Source organism: Cervus canadensis, chromosome 12, assembly GCF_019320065.1.
Source record: "Cervus canadensis isolate Bull #8, Minnesota chromosome 12, ASM1932006v1, whole genome shotgun sequence".
NCBI lineage: Eukaryota > Metazoa > Chordata > Mammalia > Artiodactyla > Cervidae > Cervus > Cervus canadensis.
Genome location: NC_057397.1, coordinates 63012384 through 63037584, shown reverse-complemented (window position 1 = coordinate 63037584; position 25201 = coordinate 63012384). Strand labels below are relative to the sequence as shown.

Below are 25201 nucleotides of genomic sequence, written 5' to 3'. Positions count from 1 at the left end.
ACTCCAGTGTCTACATCTAAGAAATTTTTCATTTGATTTTAATGTGTAGCCAGGTTTTAGAATCACTGCCTTAGACATGATATATATGGATGAACATTTAAGGAAAGAGCATGTAACTAAGGAGAAGCCTTTGTGTTTTCAGTGGGTGAGTGTTCTGAGTATACCAGAATGTTTGTTTTCCTGTTTGCTCTGTTGTACTTTTGAGCAAGTCAGTCTGCTTTTAAAAACGTTATTACTGTGTGAATATACATATATAAGCTCAAATCTACTTGTATTTTTTTAAAGTCATTGATGGTGGTCATGTCACTTTTCAGATCCTTCATTTTATCTTTAAAGCTCGAACTGTTTAGAGGACAGTAGGGGGTGAATGAGTGATAAATGTAAGCCAAGCAATTATGGAAATTTGAAAATATCCAGTTTTAACAAGGAGTCATGTATCCATTTTTAATCTTTGTTTTCTCTTCTTTAAGTTTCTCCAGGATTGAATGAAAACCTCACTGTAAATGGAGGAGGCTGGAATGAAAAGTCTATGAAACTCTCCTCACAGATCAGTGCAGGTGAGGAGAAGTGGAACTCTGTTTCACCTGCTTCTGCAGGCAAGAGGAAAACCGAGCCATCTGCTTGGGGTCAAGACACTGGAGATGCTAATGCAAATGGAAAAGACTGGGGAAGGAGTTGGAATGACCGATCAATATTTTCTGGCATTGGTAAGAGCTGTTAGAAAATTTTAAGCTAGTTTAAAATGCTTATCTGGTACATTTAAAATTTTCCAAGAATGAAAAACAGATCCATTGGTAGAAAAATTAGTCAAACTATACAGAAAGAAAATGACTAACTCATCTCAGATCCTTCACATGGAGCAAACTGGAAACTAAATAAGTGAATAATAGCATTTATTATTTACTCTTAATGCTTTTATCACATTTGATTATCAGTGTAGCTAACTGGTATAATTGTGTATTTTTAGTTTTATAATTAGTGTAATGTGTGAGCAGAGTTCTTGATTAATTTCAACAGTATGCCTATTGAGTTTAAATAAAAGTAATAAATGGAGGTACAGTTTCTAGCATCAATTTTATATACTGTTTTACAGTCTACAAAATGACTGTTGGTAATTAATTTTTCCCCTGGATTCTAAAGATAAAGTCTATTAGTGAGAGCCTTATTTCTGCTGAGAGCCTTCAAGTTAAAAGCAACTTAATTTCAGGTTGTGTGTGTGATAGAAGAGATGCATATTTAATATGGAAAACTGCAAAAAGAAGGAAGAACCTACTCTTAATCACATCACCCAGTGACAACCTTTCCTTATGGTCTTTTTTTTCCCCTGTGTACAGTTTCAGTATTTTCTTTTTTTTCCCCCCATAATCCAAATCATGTATGCATTTTTGTTTTCCCCCTCCCTCACTTAATGTTGTACCTCAAACATTTTCTTTACTTTCTGTATTTCATTTAATGATCCTACAATGTTGTGTAAGCATAGCGTAGACTATCACTGTTCCCACATTATGACAGAAATAACTTTTCTTTTTTAAAAGAAATATAAATGATGTTGTACTGAATATATTTGTTGGGGGTTACTTCTTTAGGATGGATTCTTGAAAGTGATATTATTGGATTAAAGGAAATGTGGATGTTTACAATGCTCTACGACATGTTGTCAAAGTATTTTCTAGGAAAGTTCTAATTTATACTGTCAGCATCAGTATGAGTGTCATTTATCATATGTATATTACCAAGGTTGAGTATTCTTTTTTTAATCTTTTCTAATTTAATAAGAAAAAATACATAAATTATTTCTATTAACTTTTTTAAACCACTAATGAGGGTTGGATATTTTTCACAACTTTCTTGATCATTTCTATTTCTTTCATAAATTGTTTATTCATGTTCTTTGCCCATTTGTGTAATGGCCTCTTGTTTTTTGTGCTTTAATTTGTAATTCCTTGTGCATTAAACATATCTTTTCTGTTAAGCTTATAGCAGGTTTATTTTAGTTTAGGGGATTGATAATTACAGAATTTTTAGTGTTTAAATAGAAAAAACTATTTCTTCCTATATTATTTGCTTTTCCCATCACTTCCAACCTTAGAAAAACTTATGTTGAGAAACATCCCCAAGAAACAGACCTCAGATCATTTGCTAATATTGTTCTTAAGCTTGTTCTCTCTTCCCCTGCAATGTCCAAAAATTGTGTAGAAATATCAAAATTTGTTTTGTAAAAGACAGTCCCTAAATTCCTAGCCTCATTTCAGCAGTGATAAAAAAATAACTTTCTATGGTATAAAGCATCCTTTCTCACTTAATAAAAGAAATGGTCAATGTTTAATCAAGTAATCTGAAGAAGAACTATGACCTTTTGAGATATTTGTAATTTACTTATAAAAGCTATGTAGTATGAATCATAATTAGGACATAAATTAGATGGTAGTACTTGCTTAATGTTGCTGTAGATAAAATTAAACATCAGATTAGAGTTCCTGCCTAGATGGATTAGGACCTTTATTGAAATTGAAAGGAACTGTATTAAATGAGGGTTGCAGTTAGTTTCTGAGAAGAGGCAGATGTGACTGCCCTCATAGATGTATATGTTCCTTAAAATACTCATATGAAGTAGGAAATTGCTTTAAAAATGTTGAGAAGATATCATGGTATAATGGAATGAGCATGTTCCTAGTTCAGACAGACCTGTTTGGTACGAATCCCTATTTTTCCACATACTAGTTAGTTGTTAGGGAGATTAGGCTAATTATTGAAGCTCTGTGAACCTCCTATTTAAGCAGTTTAAAGGATTGTCTAGAATGAATATCAAGCACTCAGTTTCAGTGCCTGATCCAAGCTAGCAGTAGCTTCATGTGGCGCACGATCGGCGTGTCGCCATAGTAAAGAAAACATGGGCTTGGAAAGCTGGCTCAGGTTCCAGGCTGGCTCAGGTGTTTTCTGTCAGCAAGTCACTTAACTGCGCTGAAACTTTGCCTAGCAGCGTTGCCCTAAGGATTAGAGGTAGTTGGTGTCAAGAGCCCAGTACATAACAGACATTCAATAAACAGTCACTATTGTTGTACTAGGTGGTTCAGATTTCTCAGGGTATCTTTTAATATTATTATCATAGTTTTAAATCTGTACATGTCTTTCAAGTTTCATTGCAAATTGAAGGTTCCAAGTGACGTTCTTTATTTTAACAGCTGCTTGGTCTAGTGTGGATAGGGGAATGAATACCTCTGAACAGAATTCTGCTTCTTTTGCATCTCTCACACTTAACTCTGCTGTTTCTGGTATGTGAAAACAGTCTTTCATTTAGTTAACAAAGAATTTTCTGTTTAATTGTAGCACTTGTTCTTTGAAAAAATAATCAGAGTCAAGTACTGCTAGCCACATAAATTATAGATGAAACAATATAAAGTAGCAAAGGCCTTGAAACAGAGAGCGAAAGACCTAAACTCTTACCTGCTGGTGGCTTAGTTCCTTTTGTTGTATAGATAGGAAGATTGTGTGGCCTAACATAACTGAAAACTTGTTGACACACATGCAGACAAATGCAAATATTAATAGAAGGCCTTCCTTCAAAGCCGTGACACTTCTGTTACTAGTTTATTCCATTATTACTACCAAACTACCATCAATCCAGCCTCACTTACATAGATATGCCATTTATTAATAATAGTTCATGGACCCAGTGTGCTAACCATGTAGTTCCATAGCGTCTGGAGCCACTAGTCTAGAAGAGAGGTCAGCAAACTTTATCTGTAAAGGGCCCAATAATAAATATTTTAGGCTATGTGGGCCATTCTGCCTTTGTAGCAGGGAAGAAGCCAGAGGCAATGCATAAACCAGATGAGTGTGTTTGGGTGAAATTTTGTTCTCTTGACTTTCTTTCAACCATTTAAAAATATAAAAACTGTTCTTGGCTCCTGGGCCCGTACAAAAAGGGGGTAGCTAGATTTGGTTTATGAGTTGTGATTTGCCAACCCCTGGTCTTACAGGCTACATTGTAGTTCCAGAGGTACAAGTTAATTTTTTCCTTCATTTGGTGACTTTGTACAACACAGATGCTGTTCTCTCCATATATTCAGAGAAAGCTGCTAAAGAAATAGCAACAGTGTTACTATAGTCTTTCTAAACAACTAATGTGCTAATTATATATGAATTTTATAGAGTTGCTCTACTTGTTAAAGTTTATTTTTAAAATATGTAACCATTTTGAGTTTATGTCAAGCATGTTAGTGGTAAGCTAATAAGCTAATCTACAACCAGCTGAAAATCTGTGAGGATTTTTATGAGAGGAAGTGATTATGGCTAAATCTCTTATACAAACATATTCTTCTTAACCCTTTCTTTATATCTGTGGCTCTGAATCCAAAGTGAGTATCAGAGTCACCTAAGAAGGACTCCAAAACACATGCAAATTCTGATGCAGAAGGTCCATGGTATATAAATCCCTGATGGAGAACCACTCTTCACATTTCCATGCTAAAATGAGTTTATGGCAGTAGAGCCAAGGATTTTGACCTGGCATCTTTGAATGTGTATGCCCTGAAAACTGTATGCAGGATTTCGTGTAAGTCCTGGACAGTAGTCTAACCATAGCTTTCATCATACTGCTTAAGGGCTGTGTGACCCCCACTCACCACACTTATTTCCCACCTCCCAAAGAAATAAAGACAAAAAATTTAAAAGATAATTTTCTCTTCTCTTTAAGTGCACTTGAACTTAAGTTGGTCTCTAAACCGCCGGCACAGCTCTCTAAATTCTCTTCGGCTTCTTTCTGCCTCACTTCTCTAAGTATCATCTATTTCTTTTGTCTTTTTCCTTAGAAAGTTCTAGGAAACTCAGACATTTTGTAATTCTCTCCTTCAGGGTTCTAAGGATATAGGGATATTCTGAAACATCTAGGTTTTTTTTAACGCTTTATTACTTTTCATTAAGAAAAATAAAACTTTTTTGACTTGAAATTTGGAGATAGCCAATTTGAAGTATGTATTAATAAAAGATAAAATCTAATGGATTGGTACTAGGGAAAAAATAGATTTCTGATCAGTGAATTCAATCTAGTGATTATCATACTTAATCTAAAATTACCATCAATTCTACTTTTCTTTATCTTAACTCTTTTTCTAATGTCTGAATTTTTCCTTTTAGGAGAAATGAAAAATAATTAAATCTTCGTGTGCAAAGTATAGAACTATTGTTATGAAACATCATTAGAAATTTCCATTTTTAATTTTATTGCATTCGTTTTCATTTAAGGGTCTACTGCTGAGCCAGTTTCTCAGTCTACCACTTCTGATTATCAGTGGGATGTTAGCCGTAATCAACCCTATATCGATGATGAATGGTCTGGGTTAAGTATGTCCTTTTATCAGTTTGCTTTTGTTTTTGTTTTCAGAATTTTCTTTCTAGCACCCTGAATTCATGTTTATGTTTTTTAATTTTAATTCTAATTTTCCACCTTTTAGGTCATAGCGATATAACTTAATACCAAATGTATCCTACTTATAAACCGATTATTAAATACCTGTAGAATTTTAAAAAAGAAAATTAAATTCGGTTTTCATGATTGAGGCAATATTTAAACATGAAGTTTTCTTATAGTTGCACTGTAGTTTTTATAGTTTTTAAAATTGTTTGTTTTAAATAAATATTCTATTTATTTCCCTAGTTTTAATATACTAGAGTGAATAAAATATATAAGAATGGCTTTGAATTTGTGAGGTATGCAGGTTTTTATGTTGGTAGAAAACCGTTTTCTTAGTCTAATTTCCAGTAGAAGCATAAGAAAGTTAAAGGCAAGAATCACAAAAAAGAGGAAGGGGGGAAGAATATGATTTTTATGTTCAGAAAGCTCATACCATCTTCATTTAAAAAAAATGTTTTTTTTCCCCCCACAACCTCAAATCTTAGAATTTACAACCCTCTGAAGACAGGAGCTCTCTTTGACTTTTCTTTCCATCAGTACTTAGTGCAGCGCTTTATACAGGTGTTCAGTAGTGATGTTATAATAAAGGCAGACACCTGACCGTGCCAGGCGCTGATCTCAGTGGTTTAAGTCTTATGTATATTATTAGTTTGTTTAGTACAGTTCTATGAGGTGTAGGTATTATTTTTTCCCCACACTTTGCAGATGAAAAGACTGAAACACAGAAAAGTTATCTAATTTTCCCCAGCCACACAGTTAAGTTGGAGGAATGGCTATCAAACTTTGGTAGTCTGGCTCCAGAGTTCATGCTCTTAACCACTACATGTACAGCCTTGGTGATGATAGTAATCATAAAGGTAAGTTTGAAACACAGTCTGAAAATCAGTCTTAGACTGCTCTCTTAGATTAGTTGAAGCGTAATTCTTAGAGGTTGAGGGAGATGAGGTTGGAAAGGTAAATTACGAAGGACCATACTGTAAAAAGCCTTGAGTATTAGTCGCTCAGTCGTATCTAACCCGACTCTTTGTGACCCCCATGGACTGTCGCCTGCCAGCTCTTCTGTCCATAGAATTCTCCAGGCAAGAATACTGGAGTGGGCTCCCATTTCCTCCTCCAGGGAATCTTCCCCACCCAGGGATCGAACACAGATCTCCTGCATTGTAGGCAGATTCTTTACCATCTGCTGACTAAATATTAGGGAGGTAAGGGTGAGGATACTAGTTTAGAAGGTAAATCCTAGTTCTAATCCTGACTTTAAAAAGTAGCAATTCATATGTCTTGAATTTGGTCACTTATCTTGGAATCTAGATTAACTGACCTGTGAAATAGAGCAAATAGTCTCTCATACCTATTTCCATAGAGTGTTATGAGGTTTTAATGAGATACTGAATGAACATGAAAATTCTTTGAAAATTATAAAGTATCAGATAAATACAAAGTGTTATAAAGATGTGAAAGCAATTTTTAGAGGGGGAAAAAAGCCTTACCTGTACTTTGGGAAGAATGAACAGCTATGTGCAAAATAGACTTGAGGAATGATTATAGGACTAACAGGTAGTGATTGTAAGAAAATAGCACTGAGGTGTCTTGGGCAGCTGTGGGTTAAAGCTGAGAAAAACTGAGCAAGCAGGGCTCTAGGCTTCACTGCTTGGACACAACAGCTCTACTTTTTATCCTTGTATAAAAAAAATGGCTAATAAATATACTGAAATAAACATTCTTAAAGTAATAAGCGTTAAGAACACTTTCTTTGTTCGTTATGCTGTATTGGCAGTCTTTTAAGTCCTCAGTTACTCTTTAACCACATTTTCTCTGAATTTTATTTTTTGTGTTACCTTCTTTAATGTCCCTAATTTTGGTACTCAGTGAGTTTAGTCATTCCTTCTAAATTTATAGAATGCATGACGTATTTGAGATTACTAATCCCACAAAGTATATATATTATTTAACAGTGTGATTTGAGTAATATATTGACCCTCTGGTTTGAGGCATAGACATCATTATCTGGCAGAAAAGCACTTAATTTACCGAAGCACTTGAATATACAGTTAAGATGCTGGGACTTCCATGGTGGTCCAGTGGTTAAGACTCCACGTTCCCACTGCATGGGGCACAGGTTCGCTCCCTGGTCAGGGAACTAAGTTCCTGCCTTGCAGCCAAAATAGTTTAAAAAGTAAAATTAAGATGCTAAAGTACAGAAGGTAGCATTTTTTAAAGGCAGATGTTAATCTGTCAATTATCTTGACCATAAAGGAACAATGTCATAACCCCTATAAAAAGTCAGATTTTGAATAGAATTTTGTTTTTGTTGACACAGAGTGAAAGAAGTAATGGCCCCATAGTGAAGAGGTTAAGAGCATGAGCTTTGAGGACAGACTGCCTGAGTTTGAATCTTGGCCACCTTGTTTTTCTCTGCTTCAGTTTCATCATCTGTAAATAATATTTCTTCCCTCACAGACTTGTTGAGAGGATTAAATGACATAATACATATAAAGCCCTTAGAACACTGCCTGCTACATGGTAAATATTCAGTAAGTGTTGTGGTACTATTAATTGTCTTTTAGGAGCATAGTCGACTCAGTGAGGTTAACTTGTATTGTCTGTTTCAACACTGGAGAATGTCTTTCTAACATAGTTGTTTTGTTTTATTAAAGTTAATGCTGAATTAAGTTTTGACCAGAAACAACTGACAGCCACTTTATTACTGAAATAGAAAGGAAAACAGCTATGAGATGCTTAAACCTAAAACATGGTTTCACAAGCAAATTAAATAGAGAGCTATTTTGAAAAGACCATTTTGAAAAGACAGCTAATGTAGTTCTTTGGAAAGTTTAGCAAACTAATGGAAGAATTTTAAGAAATGAGAAATTATAATTAGAGAGAACTATGGCTTGAATGAAACTATACTACACAATTTCAAGGAAACTGTCTAGAAGTTTATTAGGCCCATGAACTGTAAGAATTATGCATTGAGAAGTTGCCTGGTGACAATTTTTAGGCTTAGGGGATTGACCTGTTGTTTTAGAGTAGTTTTATTTGGGGAATTCCCTGGTTAGGATTCTGTGTTTTTCTGCCGAGAGCCCAGGTTCAATCCCTGGTCGGGGAACTAAAATCCTACAAATGGGGCAGGGGTAGGAAGCAGTTTTATTTGATCTCCAGTTAATTTTAAAGGGTGGTCCAGTAGTTTCCACTGCAGGGGCCGCAGGTTCAGTACTTGGTTGGGGAACTAAGATCCCACATGCCACACAATGTAGCCACAAAAAACAGATAGGTATACCAACCTGAAATCAATAGACATGGAAAAATCACCATAAAGCTTTAATAAAGCCTGTAGAGATTTATGTTTCTGTTAATGTTCTGATAGAAGTTGAAGCATGGGCTACAGTTATTCCTCAAGCTTTATGGTTGTCTAAACCTTTAAAAAAAATAATAATTTTACCAAGTACTTTATTAGATTTTTACCCCTCACCACACCTGCACCACTGCTGTATTTATTAAGAGTTTATGTTGTTCTTATTTAGTCGTTAAGTTGTGTCTGACTCTTGCAACCCCATGGACCTGCCAGGCCCGTCTGTCCGTGGGATTTCCCAAGCAAGAATACTGGAATGGATTGCCATTTCCTTCTCCAGGGGGTCTCCCTGACCCAAAGATTGAACCCGTCTCCTACATTGGCAGGCGGATTCTTTATCACTGAGCCACCAAGGAAGTCCCATTTGCTTAAACTTTTTTTTTTTTCCCCCTTGACAAAGGGTTTTTTTCCTGATAAGAGGTCTTAAGAGACTTGGTTTATGAACACCAGTTTTCCAAATCTTACTTGTGAGGGTTAAGCAAAATCATTGACAACTTTGGCATTCAAATCTCCTAAAAATATTGTTAATGAATGCTTGGTGTAAGGTGAGCAGTTGGTTCCAGACATCTACTAGATCCATCTTTACTTATAAAAATGACACATACATTAAGACATAACCAAGTGTATCTTATTGGGAGATTTACAGGATTGTGAGAAATAAATTAATTGTATATGCCTAATAACTTTTAAACTGGCTTTCTATTATTAATGTCATCAATAATGTATAAAAGCAATAGATAGCATTTATTAAGCACTTACTGCATTGTCCTGAACTGCTTTACATGTATCTTATATAATCCTTTCAACAATCCTATGAAGTTGGTACATAGCCCGTTACGGTTAAGAAATTTGACCCAAATTACATGGTTATTAAGTAGTAGAGCAGTATTCAAATATAGGTCTGTTTGACTCTAAGACACCTTAGAGTCTTAACCTCTATGCTGTTACTGTGTGATTCCGGCTCTGCATACCTGCTTGTAGTAGGAAATACAGAAATATAGAAAGGAACTTCCTGGTTTGTAATATATTTCACACTTGTAGTCACTTGTCCATGCTTCTCCTATACTGGACCATAGATTCTTATGCTTTCAGTCTCTCCCCATCCTCTACTGGTTTAGTCCCTCTTCTCCCTTTTTGCGCTTCTCATGACAGAATCTCACTCTGTACTTAACTGTCTGTTGTACTGTGAGCTCCATGTGGGAAGGCCTTTTGTCATACTCATTTTTGTATCTCTGTTACCTGTCTAGCTCAAGTTCTAGTACTTAATAAGATGAAATTCCTGTAACTCCATTGTTGAGATGTATCTATTATTAATGTATTCCTTAATCTCTTCCTTATATAAATTTGGGATCATGGTGCACAGACAGTTTTGTCTGCCTTTTTTTTCCCTATGAGCATTTTCCCAGATCATTACATATTTTTCTAAAAGATAGACTTTTTAAAAGTCTTGATGAAGATGTATCATAGTTCCTCCCCTCTAAACAAAAATAATAGAATTCATGTGGAAAAATAAGAATAGTGAAGAAAATAAGAGAAATGCAGGCAGATTTGTTTTTGTAGATGTTAAAATGCATACAGAGTTACATTTTGTATTCCACTATCCCAGGAATAGATGAATGGAACAGAAATTCCAGAAACAGACTGAAGTATATAAGAATTTATTATTTGGGAAAAGTAGCATTTGGCATTATTTGGGCAGAAGTCAGGGTTTGTTTTTTGGTTTTGGGGTTTTTTTCCCCCAGTTAAGAATAATGTTAGGATGACTTGCTAACCATTTAGAAATAAAGTCTAACTTCTGTTATCTTGACAGTAAGTAGTCATGGGTGTATACATGGATGTGTATGAAAGTCTAGGTTAAAAATTTTTTCTTAAATTCTATCACCCTATCCTCGAAAAGATTGTTCTTGAGGATAGGGTGATAGAAACCCTAAAAACGACTCACATATTTGGAAAGATGTAAGTAGCATTGAATAATCTGAAAAAAGTGTAAGGTACAGGTTAAGTATTTTTAAAAATAGGAGAAGAGGAAGAGGTTAAATATTCTGCATGATTTGGTGAACTTGAAGAACCTAATCTTGAAAAGTTCGTAAGGAGGGGAAGAGCATGATTTTGGCACTTCTGTTAAAGACTCATTTTGTACCCTGGGGGGAAGAATCAGAAAACAAAAAAAAATGACCAAGTCCTTCTTATAGTTAGATATACACAATGAAAAGAAAGCAAATTCAGGAGACAGAGTTCCTTTGATAATAAAGGAAGTAGGAAGAATGGAATAAATGGTTAATTAATAAGTTTTCTGGAGTTTCTTAGTCATTCCATCTAGTCATGTAATGTGCCCAGCAGAAGTTGGGGAAAGGCTTTTACCATCATGTTACTGGGTTTTTTCCTAGCTCTTAAAATGTGGTTGGGAGGAAGAAGAGTAATAGTTTAAAATTACAGCTTAGTTCAACATAAAGAATTTGGGGTTTTGCATTTGGTTTTTGGCAGAAGTGACAGATAACCTGATTCACACTGTTAAATTTTAGATGGTCTGTCTTCTGCTGATCCCAGTTCTGATTGGAATGCACCAGCAGAAGAGTGGGGGAACTGGGTAGATGAAGAAAGAGCCTCACTTCTGAAGTCCCAGGAACCAATTCCTGATGATCAAAAAGTGAGTAAAAGGATTGGTGGGTATGTTTATTTCTCTGTGCATCCAACTGTATTGGAATTATTAAGGGTTACATTCTGTATTATAAATGTATCCAGGGGTAGAACTGCTTCAGAGAGGCATTCTAATCACACTAGCTTCAATCATCTTAGGGTCGCATGCCTTCTCTCTATTACTATTTCTTCTTTCCACAGATTACTGACGATTCTATGTGGAAAGCATTACTATATATTGATAAGAAAACAAACGCACAATTTCTGTCCTCTTACTAGAATTATTTACCAGCCTACCAACTCTTGGTGTGTTTAGATACAAGCAGATTGGATCTCAGTAAAAAATTAAGGAAAGTTTCATAGCAAGATAAGACTGAGAACATTATGAAAAAGGAGCCAAGGAAAGTAGCATGTTTGATGGGGAGGAATAATACACCTGTGGAATCGACTGGTGGTAGGATCAGTGGTTTACATGTCCGTCTTCCCCTTCTAGGCTTCATTCCTTAAGGAAGGGACTGTGAAGTCTCTGTTTTTGTAGCTCTAGCAACATGTTTGGCATTTGGTAAATAGATGAAACGAATGATGTAGATTGCCACAGTTTTATGGAATTCTGTAAGTAATGAGAACCTATGGACAGTCTTTAAACCAGGGATAAAAAATAAAATAAAATAAACCAGGGATAACCTGGTCATTGCTGGGGTTAGAAAAATTAGGCTAGATATTGCAGAAAATTGAGAAGACTGATTTTGGAGCCTATTTTGTACTATTTGGATTACATAAATCAGGGCAGGAGATAATGAACTAAGTTGATAGCTTTGAAAAAGAATGGAAGTGATATTTACAAGAGACACTAAGCTACTGATTGAACTTTTCTGCTGGTTAGTTTTTCTATTAAAAAAAAAGTCAAAGAGAAGATAATAGGGCCATTATTATTCAACAATGATTAAAATTACATCTGCTGTGGCTCAGATATTGTGCTAGTAGAGAAACAAAGTACAATTACTGCTTTCAAGGAGCACTACACTCCAGGTAGGGAGGAGAGGAAAGAGACCAGCACTCTGGAAGATAAAGGTCATGTTATAATGTATTAGGAATTATGAAAGCACTTTGGAGTTTTAGCAAAGGCATCCCAGCGGTAAGAGCATAATGGGGTCAGAGCAAAGAGGGGTCAGAAATGAGGCTGGAAAGGAAAGAAGAGGGAAGATTCTACAAGCCCTTGAATATCATGCAAAAAACCTTGGATTTTGTCCTATAAATAATGGGAGAGTCTTAAAGTGGTTTGTTTTGTTTTTGTGAGATTTGTTTGTTTGTTTTTGTGGGGGTGTTTTTGTTTTGGGGGGGGTGGTTGCTACTTTGGTAATCCCTGTAGATAAAGGAATGGAGGCGTATAAGAATAAAGGCAGGAATACCAGTTTAAACGTTGCTTTAGTAGACCTGTGCAGCAGTGGTAAGAATAGTATACAGAGTAGGGGAGAGGTTTGAAAAATAAATTGAAGCAAAATCAACAGAACATATGGTTAGAATTGATTGGAGAAAGAATCATCAAAAATGACTTCCAGAACACTTAGGTAACTGGGATGGTGAAAGTGGTATTCCCAACAGAGAAAACAAAAGCTGGTTAACTGAGGGGAAAGGTGGTTGGTTCAGTTTGGGAATGTGTTAGATGCGGGGTGTTTTGTAGATAGGCCTAAGAAAAGTTGTGGTACACGGGCTTAGTTGTTCAGTGCCATGTGGGATCATCCCAGACCAAGGATCAAACCCATGTTCCCTGCATTATGAGGTGGATTCTTAACCAGTGGACCACCAGGGAGGCCGATAATGTCAATTTTTTCATGAGTTAAAAGATGTTAATTTCAGCCTTTTTCCCATGAGCAAAAATAATGTTCTACCATGAGGAATCACATTTCTCTTATGGATGGATTATAAATTGGCTGAAAAGCAGACGGACTGGAGTCCTTGTGACCTGAATATCCTTCAGAGGATGCATCTTTTCATATGATATTTTCATCATTATGAGCCTGTGGTTAAAACCTCTGTGGAAGTTTCTCCACAGCTAGGAACCGACTTGGACTGAATGTCTCTGAACCAAGATTCTAATTTGCTATTTTTGTCATGCACAGTATTATTTTTAATGACATTCCTTCTCACATTTTTTTTAATTAAGGCTTTTGTTTTGAGGTAATTTTAGAGTCACATGTACTTAGAAGAAATAATACAGAGAAAAAACACCTGTACCCTTTACCCAGGGGCCCCCAATGATAACATCTTGCAGAACTTTAGGACAATATCACAACCAGGACCTTGACACTAATACAGTCAAGACAAAGAACATTTCTAGGGCTTCCCTGGTGGCTCAGTGGTGCGGAATCCGCCTGCCAATGCAGGAGACGGGTTGCATCCCTGGTCTGGGAGGATCCCACATGCTGCGGAGCAAGAGAGCCTGAGAACTGCAGCAACTGAAGCCTACATGCTGCGACTCAAGAGTAGCCCCCGCCCGTCACAACTAGAGAGAAGCCCACACAGCAAAGAAGACCCAGCAGAGCCCCCAAAATAAATACAAATAAAAATTTTTTAAAGATGCAGAACCTTTCCAGTCACTTTGTGAAATACCTGTTTATATCTTTTGCATGTTTTTCATCTGGATTGTTTACTGTTGAATTTTGAGTGTTCTTCATATATTCTGGATACAAGTCCTTTGTTGGATATATGATTTACAGATACTTTCTCTTCCTCTGTACCTTGTCGTTGTCTTAACAGAGTCAAATTCAACTTTAATGCAAATAGCTCTGTGTTTAAATAAAATGAATGACCTATGAAATGAACTTTTAAAAACCAATGTTTGCACAGCTCTAATTGATCATGTAGTGAATAATGAAAGATGTAAGAAAAAGGGGTTTATCATAAACAAATAGAAGAGTGAAGAAGAGTTTTGTTATTTTTTGTGTGACTTAAGATCAGTTTTATTATTACTAATTGTAGAATTTGGGAGAAAAAGACTAAACCTAATAAATTATTTCCTAAATTATGAATAAAGAAAACTTCATTGATTCATTTCAGTACTTTTCCTTTAACATCAGGTTTCAGATGATGATAAAGAAAAGGGAGAGGGAGCTCTTCCAACAGGAAAATCTAAAAAGAAAAAAAAGAAAAAGAAGAAGCAAGGTGAAGATAATGCTCTTGCACAGGTAAAATATCAAAACAACAGACATCCTTCATTAAGCACCTACTACTGACTTATGAAAGGATCATTTGCAGATGCTAAGAAAATGTAGAGATATAAATACAGGATGTGAGACATCAGATTTACTTAGTGTTTGAAAAGTCATAGAATGTTTTAAAGGTTTTATATATCATACTGTAATAAAAAGATTATTGCTCTAAAGAAAATCATATCAAAGATGTAAACCAAAAGCAACTAACTAAAATTCTAAATTAGTGCACTTGGGTTTATATTATGGTGAAATGAAACAGAGGTTACGGTATTTCATACTCAGAAATTCTTTGAGCAGTGGAATTTAGCAGATTAGAAATTTTTTTCCCCCATTTTTATTTTATTTTATTTTTTTTTTACTTTACAACATTGTATTGGTTTTGCCATACATTGACTTGAATCCACCATGGGTGTACATGTGTAAAAATATGGAATGCTTCACGAATTTGCATGTCATCCTTGCACAGGGGCCATGCTAATCTTCTCTGTATCGTTCTAATTTTAGTATATGTGCTGCCGAAGCGAGCACCAGATTAGAATTTTAATACAGTTATAAAAACCATGTGCACAACAAGGGATATCTTGCACTTAACTCTGAGTTTGCTGGCTGTTGCACTTGGTATCCTTTCCTGCTATTTTTGGCTTTTAACAGAAACTTTTCCTTTTCTTTTGTCTTTTCCTATCTGGGAAAATATTTCTAGATTTTAATATAGATGAAAACAAAGATTAATTTCAGGTGTACTAGATGACTAGAAATATGCATGACTTTGTTTTTGAAAGCATTATCACTGTTACATTGCAGCTTATGAAAATCTTGTTTCTCACCTGTAACTTTGTGGCTAATTGTTTTCATTCCTTTAAATGTAGGAGATAGCCAAAATATTTAGAGAACAGGCTACATAATAATTTTCCTACTTAATTAAATTGTGAAAGTTCCTTTGGTGGTGCTCTTTTTCTTATTATTATTACTGCACTGGGTCTTGGTTGCTTCGCACAGACTAATGGGGCAGTTGGGGGCGGCTCTTCATCATGGTACGCAGCTTCTCACTGTGGCGGCTTGTAGGGCACATGCTCTGGGTGCACTGGCTCAGTAGTTGTGGCACATGGGCTTAGTTGCTCCGTGGTGTGTGGAAACTGCCCGGACCAGGGATTGAACCCATGTCCCCTTTATTGGCAGATGGATTCTTATCCACTGTACCACCAGGGAAGTACAGTTTTTTTCAATACAGTGAATAAGTACATAATCACTTAAATTCACTTAAATATATTTAAGTGTATTTAATTCACTTATATACAGTGAATAAGTCGATCTGTATTCATATCTCAGTTCTGCCATTTACTATTCTTTTGTTGTTGTATTTTGCACAAGTTGCTTAACTGCATAGGTTGCTTTTGAGAATTAAATGAGATCTGTGAAGTTCTGTAAAATACATAGCACATGGTAGCCTATGCATAAGTGATTACATTTTGGATTTTTTTTCTTTCTTACCGTTTACAATGATGTCATATTTAACATATTCTTATTCATAACTTCTTTCACATACCTAAGCATGTTATGTATTTTTGAAAGTCTATAAAGGCCTAAGAATGGAAATGTTTAAACTTAAACTTGGAAAGGACCTTAGAATCTACACAAATTTTATTTTTCAGTTGAGAAAACTAGTTTGAGGAAATCAAAAATTTGTCCTTGATATTTTATGACATGCCTATTTTATGGCAAGCTTATTTTATCTAGAAAATGCACTTGTGTATATATATTTCATGCCTTGAAGAAGTCATTAAGTGAAATACTATTTCTAAAGTCTCAAAGTATCAACTAATTCACCGTGTAATTTTTTCTAAAAGGAAAAAGTACTAGTTTTTTTGTTTGGTTTAGTAAATTAAATGATTCCCATTTGAGGTTGTGAGTGTGTTGTTTTTTAGTTTACAGAAGCTTTAAATCCCTGAAGAAAACAGGAATGATGAACATACCAGAGATTTCTAAATAATAATAAATAATTTTTGAATAATAATTATTTGAATAATCTTTGAATAATTATTTTTATGCTCTTTTAAGCTATTTGGGCAGTTTCTGAAATAAAATTATCTTCTTGAGAAATATCTTTTGGACATTGGCATTCTACACCAAGTATGTTTTAATTCATAGAATTCTTTATACCATCTGATGCACTGCTTTTCTCTGCAGGACACAGAGGAATTAGAAACAGACGTTAGAGAAGAGCTCCCAGTGAACGCCTCTAAAGTCCGTCCAAAGCAGGACAAAGCTTTTTCTCTGAAGACCATGAGCACTAGTGATCCAGCTGATGCACTAATCAAAAATAGCCAGGTAACGTTTTGCTATCCAAGAAATAAAATTTTGATGACTGGAGAATTGTATTAATACTAATATTTTATTGAAACACCGTGCTAAACATTTTTAATATACCAGATTGCCCTCATAGCAACCCCAAAAGAAAAGGTATGAATGACGTTAGAGAAGTTGAATAAGTTGGCCCAAGTCCCACAACTGTCAGAAGCAAAACGAGAGAAAGCCACTAGACTGTTTCTTTTTCTTGTTAAATATCTAGGTATACAAGGGACATAGACAGATGGCTTACAGAAAATGTGAGTAGTTGCACTTTTCCAAAAGCATGCACATAATATATTATGACTATGGTCCAATCTCTAAAATATAGCATTTTTTTTTATGTAGTGACAATATCTTGAAATGTGTGCCATCTGTGGAAAATTTTGATATGTCAGAAGGGACCATTTTATAAAAGGTCTAGACCAGTGACACAAAGCCCATAGCGCTTTAAAAGTCTGATTTCTAATTTGGTAAGTTGTATCGTTTAGAAATATATTAAATATTAATAACTATGAAATTGTGCATGGTTCTCATTCAAAACATGTATTGAGAATCTCCCACACTATTTAAAGTTCTGGAGATATATCAGAGAACAAAGCAGGGGAAAAAAATCCCCTGCTTTTATGGCACTTACATATTTAATGAAACAGCTTTAATATTAAGACTGCAAAGGGTCATGTGACATTTTGATAAGTCATTTTCAGAAGTCACCTTGTAAAGGATATTTGAGTCCTTCTGTGATTTAATATAGAGAAGTGAGAGGATGGAGGGTGGGAAGAGATTTAAAAATGGGTACTAAAATTTTGGAATAAACACAAGGAGCATTAATAAAACTGAAGCAAGCGTTGTAAATACAGCTTCAGATACCTGAAATGGAAGGAGCCCTAGTAGTTATCTAAGCACGCACATCTTCCTCTTTGTTTCCTTTCTCCTTTTGCTTTTTTGCATTCATGGAGCCTGGAAGAACAAGGGGCAAGAGAAGTATGACTTACCCTTGTTTCTGTATTCAAAGTCATCATCACAGGTAGAGCTTAGGGTGAGATGATCTCTGCCTCACCTCTTCCAGCCTCACTCCACAAGTCCTTTACCTGTCCCGAACATGCATTAGCAGTTCAGCCTCATTCCAGCAGATCAGTTAGTTGACCGCTCTGCTCCCAGGTTGGAGAGGAGAAGCAAGACTCAAGTTTGGCCCTAAGCTTTATAATTTCACTACCAGACTCAATGAAACTCTGAAGATTTGGACCTGAGTTTTACTAGTTGCTTTAATAGATTAGGACTAGTAGCTATAGTCTGCTTTATCTGAGGCCATGTTTTTCCTTGGGGAGAAAACTGAAGCTGCTGCTGCTGCTGCTTGAGATATCCCTACCTCATGAAAAGGAGGAAAGGAGATGTCACTTCTGGTAGTTCAGAAATTTGCTATTTTTGCCTTTACAAGAAAAGGTTTTGAAGAGGTGAGAGTTTGTGGGAAATGGACGGAACCATTGAATACCAGTACATGAAAAAGTCCTGTTATTTGTAATGAAAAAGACAAATGTAAAAGTTAATGAAAATTGAATTATTCGCTCCTCTTTGAGATGCAGTAGACATCTTGTAATTTTACACATTTAATCATTTTTATCTCAACCTGTATTTGTGGATACTGTAGTTAAAGATTTATTTGGTTATATGTCACTAGAGGGCAGGCATGAGTTATAGTGCTTCTGCTGGTAAATGATTTATTCACCATCTTTATATTCCAGCTGAGCAGCCTCTTGTTATTACTATGACATTTGATTTTTTTTTATTAAAACCTAAGATAATTTTATTTCAAAATAGCCTATCAAGACTCTTCCACCTGCTATTTCTACCGAGCCATCTGTTATTTTATCAAAAAATGATTCTGACAAAAGCTCTTCCCAAGTGCCACCGATGCTACAAGAAACAGATAAATCCAAGTCAAATGCTAAGCAAAACAGCGTGCCTCCTTCACAGAGTGAGTCATCCTCATTTTGGTTCTTTTGGGGTTCTCTGTACTGTTCATAGGTGTCACTGTCTCAGAAGTCTAAAGGATCACTCAGTTCAGTCCAGTCACTCAGTCCTGTGACTCTGTGCGACCCCATGAGAGGATTACTGGAGCAGACCTTTGCTCCTTTGCAAAGCCTAGATTCCGTGGAACCTTGCAGAGCTCAGTGGTGAGGACCAGGCAGCTAAAGTCACTTCAGGCCAGAGTCGGTGGCTAAGGACATACACGGGGAGCCCTGGGTACCTGCCCCTGCTCTGCGGGCCCCTCGCTTTTTCTGTGCACAAGTTCTTAAAACTGTGCCCCCTTCCGCCCCACCCCTTTTTCTGCCTTCAGCTACCTTTAGTTTCCAGTTTATCCACTTTCACTCTTATTACTTAGATTGAGTCTTGTAAGTGATGGTTCTTCTAGGTCAAAATGATGAACATCCTTATGGTTAAACCAAATAATACATTGGAATTGAGGAAAAGAGGAAGGCAACCAGAGAATAACCTAAAAACCTTTAACTAGAACTTGAAAATGTGCACATAAAATCTGAGGCATTATTAGTGGATTTCAAAGCATGGTTTTAGTGATATTGCTTTTATACTTTTGAAACAGAACAGTATTTACTATCCTCCTGACGTCTCTTTCTCTCTCCCTTTCTCTCTCTCTTTTTTTCCCTTTTTTTTTCCCTTTTAGCCAAGTCTGAAACTAGTTGGGAATCTCCCAAACAAATAAAAAAGAAGAAAAAAGCCAGACGGGAAACGTGAATTTTTTTCTTCCTGAATTGGACATGTGTTTGCAAACACTGTCTTGAAGATTATGCTGTTTATGCAATAATTTGTGAACATGTACAGAGTTTTATATAAATTTAAACCAGTTTTTAAAACAAAACTGTGAACACAACCACCGTAAAAATGGAATCAAAGGAAAGTTAATTTATGAAATTAAGAGGTCAGCAGAACATACTACAGTGCTGGAAGACACTTGGGGAAGGTCAATCTAACAAGAACGATCTTAAGATTCTCATCCTGGTTTTACAGCAGTGCCCTGTTTACAACAGATTGTGCCCTATCTCATCTGCAGCTAAAGAATAAAGGATTCTGATTAGAGAGAAGGCTGCCTACAAATTAGTAGGCAGCTTCTTGGATCTTATGCACGGAACTTAAACCATTTGAATCTGTTTTATGCTTAAAGTGCTTTGATCAAATGCATAATCTGCCATATCTTTACATATTTGTTGGTAGCAATTTGTATTAAAGAAATCACAAGTGCAAATAAAAAGTCATTTATTATTTAACTAAACTGTCATGGTTTAGTTTACAATTTTTAAAATATTCTTAAAACATTCAAAATGCTGTTGACACTTGTATGGCTTATGAAGTTATTTTTGATAGTCTTACTTTACTTGAACTGTTCAAACTACAGTATATTTTAAGTTAAGAAAGGTAAACTCTATGTATTTGTTTTATACTTTAAAGGTTGAGACTCACAAATAATGCTCTTGTGTATGATTTGAAAACTTTCAGGCAAAATCCAACTTATATTTTTTTCCTTTCCCTAGCAATTACTTTTTTCCAGCATCAATTCTTCTTCGTTACTAATACTTTTTTGACTTTACAAGTGAAATCTTTCACAAACTAGTTACACAGACAGAACTTTGAGTATATGATGGAGAATGAAAAACTAGAGTCAGACAGCTTTAATTGACATTGTCAAGACCTCCAGTTATCAGGAATACATTTTTTTACTGCCTTAACCTGTAGTGCGTAGAATATGCATCAATTTCTTGAAGGGGATTCGTGTTTTTATAAGAATTTTCATGTAATTATTGCAATCGTGATCAAATAAGGAACGTTTCCTGCTTGAAACTGTATTGATTTAAATGATGTGTGAGACGTTTCACCATTTTCAGGCACTGTGTAATTCTATTGTAATAAACTGGCAGGTATCTTTGTAACTATAAATAGTGCATGCTCAGCCATGTACACTGTAAATAGCCTTTACCAAACGTGTTTGACAAGGACCATAATTAACATCACTTAGTGAATTGTGATAAAGAAAAAAAGCCATGACTTATTTGATGTGATTGGCTTAATTGTTTTTCTGTGGCGCCAAGAATGAAACTGTTTAACAGCTGTAACCAATGGTACTGATCTATCCATCCAATTTTGTCTCTTCTATTTGATTGTGGTTTGATAGTATTGCATTGTTACACCGGAAAGCTAAAGAAACAAAATGGTTTTAGTTTTGCTGAAGACTGGCCTTATTAATGGACAGCTTTCCCAACAAGCGATTATTAACTTTTATCAGGTGTTAACATCTGTTTCAGGAACACGGCAGTATGTTTACATGTCAGAAGTTTTGTTTAATTCTATGATATTTCTAAATTGATTTGTTTAAATAAATTCAGCAAATGGATAGCATTGTTTTTATTTGCTTCAGTATCGGGGTAAATAAGCTAAAGTGCCAGGAGTGAATTTCTTGAAATGACTGTATTAGCTTTGTATAGCTGCTTCCTAAAGAGATCCAAGGATTCAATTCCTGCGTTGCAGCACTTTGTAAAGGTATCAGCAAAGGATAATTGAATAGGAAGTCTGTAATTTTAGAATGTGCCAAAAGATCTATGCTCAAAAAATTTAATTGAACTCTCTCAACTCTACCTCACCATTTCTTTATCTTAGAATTATTTTGGCTATGTCGAATGTCAGACGTTATATTTCTCCAGCTTAGTATCTCTCATTGAACCACCGATGCTGGGTGTTACAAACACCTTCTTTTGAGGGGAGATGGGTGCAGAGACAGAGAAGTGCCCTTCTAAATTTGGGTGGATCCGAGATGGAAATGCCCATCCCTTCTCTCTGGCTCAAGAACTAGGGCATGGCTTTTATATTTCAAGAGATGGCAGCTATGAGTGTTAAAATTACTATCAGTTCATTCTCTTACACATGCATGAGGTGCAGACTGTTGCACAGTTAAAATATCATTCATTGTTCATCGCTCTTCACTTGTTCCATAAATGTTTATGACATGAAAGCAGTTTCTGGCATCTGAACCAGAGGAATTGTTTTCCAGCATCAACTCAAAAGACTAAAATCTAGGGAGGGGGGAAGAGAGGAGAATTGTCCTTTGGAGGCTTGGATTAAACGCTCCCCCAGCCACTAGTAGGGAGATAAATGACCCCATTAAAACTTTCATCAGGCCTGAAGGGGATCCTTGTTCTGATTAACAAACAAAGCCTCCTAAATAAAACTTGGCCTTCATCCTGACCTTTCTCCGCAGACTTAGTGAAAACCCTTCCCGTCCTGGAGCAGGGAGTAATGGGTTAGGACTTCCCCAGACTGGAATCCTACCTCTCTGTACCCTACATTGAGCAAAACAAAAGTTGAGAGAGTCCAAAAAACAAGTACTGAAATAAAATGTCATTAATGTAATTGACCGTGTTTCCTTTGTGCATGCATTTTATTGGATGGGGAGTGGGAATAAGTCATCTGAATCTAATGGTATTATTTCATAGACTAATCCAGTTTGTACTTGGGTTAAAGATACTGAAGGGCAATATTTAACTACAGAGTTTAGTTTTTCTTAAAAACAATCCTCTATTAATATAGTGTGAAATGTCTTTCAAATTTTAGAATTTAGGCTTAAGATGTCTAATAGATGTCTTAAGACTTTCCTATAAACTCATTGCACAAACTGGAATTACCTTCCAACAGACTTAGGGAATGCAAATATGTTATTTGTAAAATGCATTGAGTATTGTAAATAAAACAAGCCATTTTTGTTTTGTTTAAATTGCTCGTTACAGTTCTCTTACTGGAGGGGACTTCGCATCCTAAGCTAGTCTAAAAGGCTTCTTGATGTTAATGTTTCTAAACTCTAGGTTCTATATGTTTCAAATGTTCCTGATGCTCTGAAACCACAGGTGCACTTGGAGGTTTTAACCACTGGAAAAGGCAGAAGTGTTTAGAGTGAAGCATCTCTTGAGCTGTCCCTGTTTGTGACGCAGCATTGTCTGTGGGAAACAGCTTCCATCATCTTAGCAGTAGATGTAACTCACCAGGGGCAGTGTATCACTCGTATCAACCCTTTTAAGGAAATTAGACTCAAATTTGGCATCATTATTTTAGAAGTTTGTTTCTCTTTCATGTCCGTCTGAGAAAGCAGTCCAGAGCTGCCCTGACCCTCGGCGGGGCCAGGCGCCCAGGGTCCGTCCTCCCGTGCTGCTCTCCCGCCTTCTCAGCATGCAGCATCCTTGTCACAACTGCAGACAGCTGCACCAGTTAGAAACCCCCTCTCAGCCTTTCTGCCCCCTTCTCTGAAGAGCTCTTCTTAGCAAGTTATTCACACCACACAGGCTTATCCACGCAGTCACCTGATCCTGCTAGCTTCAAAGGGGTGTGGGAAATATTAAGTCTCTATCCTGGGCTCTCACGGGCCAAATTAACATTCAGGTTTCATGACAGAGGAAGCAGCGGAGAGCGGGCTATCAGGAACAGGGTTGACATACATCGTGTATATTATGCAGCCAAGCATCACTTTCAAGGTCAGGTTAGCTTTTCCCATTGAGCAGAAATTTAAAATCTCTTGGATGCTAACTTAAATGTAATAGATTCTGAAAAATTTCTGCCACTCAATGCTTTAAATTCTAGAGACCTAGAGGCTTGAAGAAACTTACTAGCCTGCTATCACATGTTGACTGCAAGTATAGATTATAACAATTTTCAGGGAAGTTACCCTGGTGTATAATCTTTTAAAAATTAAAAGGCATTATTACTACTCAAAATACTTTAATAAAAGATTTCTAATCCTAGCATCAAGACAGGTATATGAGGTGCTTGTAAAATGTTTGCTACCTACCTAATAATAATTAACAATACTGAGGTTCATGAACAGGCTAATCTGAAGAAAAATTTAAGCAGATTCAAGGTCATCCCCATGATAATGGCATTCTTATTTGTATGTGTGCTTTCCTTTTTTATTTATTGTATCAAAGCCTTCAAAATGAATATATGTAACATGTACATAAATTATAAAGCATAATAAAAAGAACACCTCTGAAACCACCATTCTGCTTAAGATATAGAACGTTACCAGTAGGGGGTGTTGGGGGTGAGCTGGATCTTTGGTAACAGGATCAAGCAGCGGGGGTGGGGGGTGTTGGAGGGGGACTGCAGAGGCATGGACGAAAATAGCTGCTCTCATATACCCAGGGTTGGCACAGGTCCTTTTCGGTGCCAGAACTGACTAGGGGTCCCAGGTAACACACATCACCAGGTCTCGGAAGGCTGCCTTGACAGCCTCACTGGTGCATGGACATCTGGTGGGAAATTGTTGGGATGAATATGCAAAGGTACACAGTGAATCAACGTGGGCAGAGAGTGCCCTCGGAGTTGTGCGATGCACACTTTACATGGCAGCCTTTCCACACGGAAGGATAGCGAGGCTCTGCTAGAAGGTGCTCCCCCAGGATCATAAGAGCCGTGTGTGTCCTGCTTAGGGCAAGGGCATCTTGTGAAGTGTGCCAGGGGCTACAGACTTGCTGACAAACACCACAGGGCTTTGTGGGCAGATCAACCAGAGCTCTGAGCTCCTTAAGACACTAGAATTATGAATAATTTCTTTTCTAAACTGTCTTCCATAATTTTAAAATATATTGCTGGGAATAGTTGGAGCTATTCCCACTTCTCATCAAAACTGAAGTGACCACGATAATGAACAATGGCGGAAAACCTGTCTTAGCACTGAAACTAGGAAAGGGGCATCTGATGCCAGAAACTGGGAGGCATCTGTGTTATTAGCAGTCAAACTCCAGAAAATTTTCAAAAGAATTAAACAGATGCAATAGCAGGAAATCTAACCATTTAATCCCAAAGCAGAAAAAGTGCATGATCATGACAGTTAAGCTGAAAAAGTGTTAAATCTAACAGCTATTCCAAAATTAAATTTCAAAAACTTAAAGTAGGTGAAATACTTATGTCAGATTCATTAAAGTCAAACCAAGGCAGGTTTACTCACTTGCTAGTCAACATTGTCTTACGTATTAGCAGTTAACAAAAATTTAAAATTGGTACAACATCAAAGAAGAAAGAAATCATTTTTTCCTGATTGCATACCTAGAAAACCCCAGAGGTGGTAATAAAAAGCTTATGAGCACTAGAAAGAGGATACATTAAAGTGGCTGATAAGCAAAAACAGAATATTCTATACTAGAGTAAGTACCTGCAAAAGGAAATGGAAAACAAAAAAATTACATAACCACT

At 36.2% G+C, this 25201-nt stretch overlaps 1 protein-coding gene and 1 non-coding gene across 5 annotated transcripts in view; one reads left to right on the top strand and one right to left on the bottom strand.

Annotated features, from left to right (window-relative positions):
* MTDH (metadherin) overlaps nucleotides 1-24007 on the top strand; it is a 57683-nt gene extending 33676 nt beyond the window's left edge. Inside the window, exons 6-13 of one of the 4 annotated variants that reach the window (XM_043483085.1) lie at nucleotides 471-557; nucleotides 3183-3272; nucleotides 5245-5343; nucleotides 11285-11409; nucleotides 14477-14584; nucleotides 16796-16936; nucleotides 18773-18929; nucleotides 19638-24007. In XM_043483085.1, coding sequence (XP_043339020.1) covers nucleotides 471-557; nucleotides 3183-3272; nucleotides 5245-5343; nucleotides 11285-11409; nucleotides 14477-14584; nucleotides 16796-16936; nucleotides 18773-18929; nucleotides 19638-19708 — 878 coding nt within the window. In that variant the 3' untranslated portion in view covers nucleotides 19709-24007. Of the gene's footprint in view, nucleotides 1-470; nucleotides 708-3182; nucleotides 3273-5244; nucleotides 5344-11284; nucleotides 11410-14476; nucleotides 14585-16795; nucleotides 16937-18772; nucleotides 18930-19637 lie in introns of all 4 variants that reach the window. The other 3 variants (XM_043483083.1, XM_043483087.1, XM_043483084.1) reach the window with 3 other exon arrangements.
* Nucleotides 15033-15139, bottom strand: LOC122451578. Its single transcript, XR_006272472.1, has one exon. It is a non-coding gene; the product is annotated as a U6 spliceosomal RNA (small nuclear RNA).
* Nucleotides 24008-25201: the final 1194 nt, after the last annotated feature.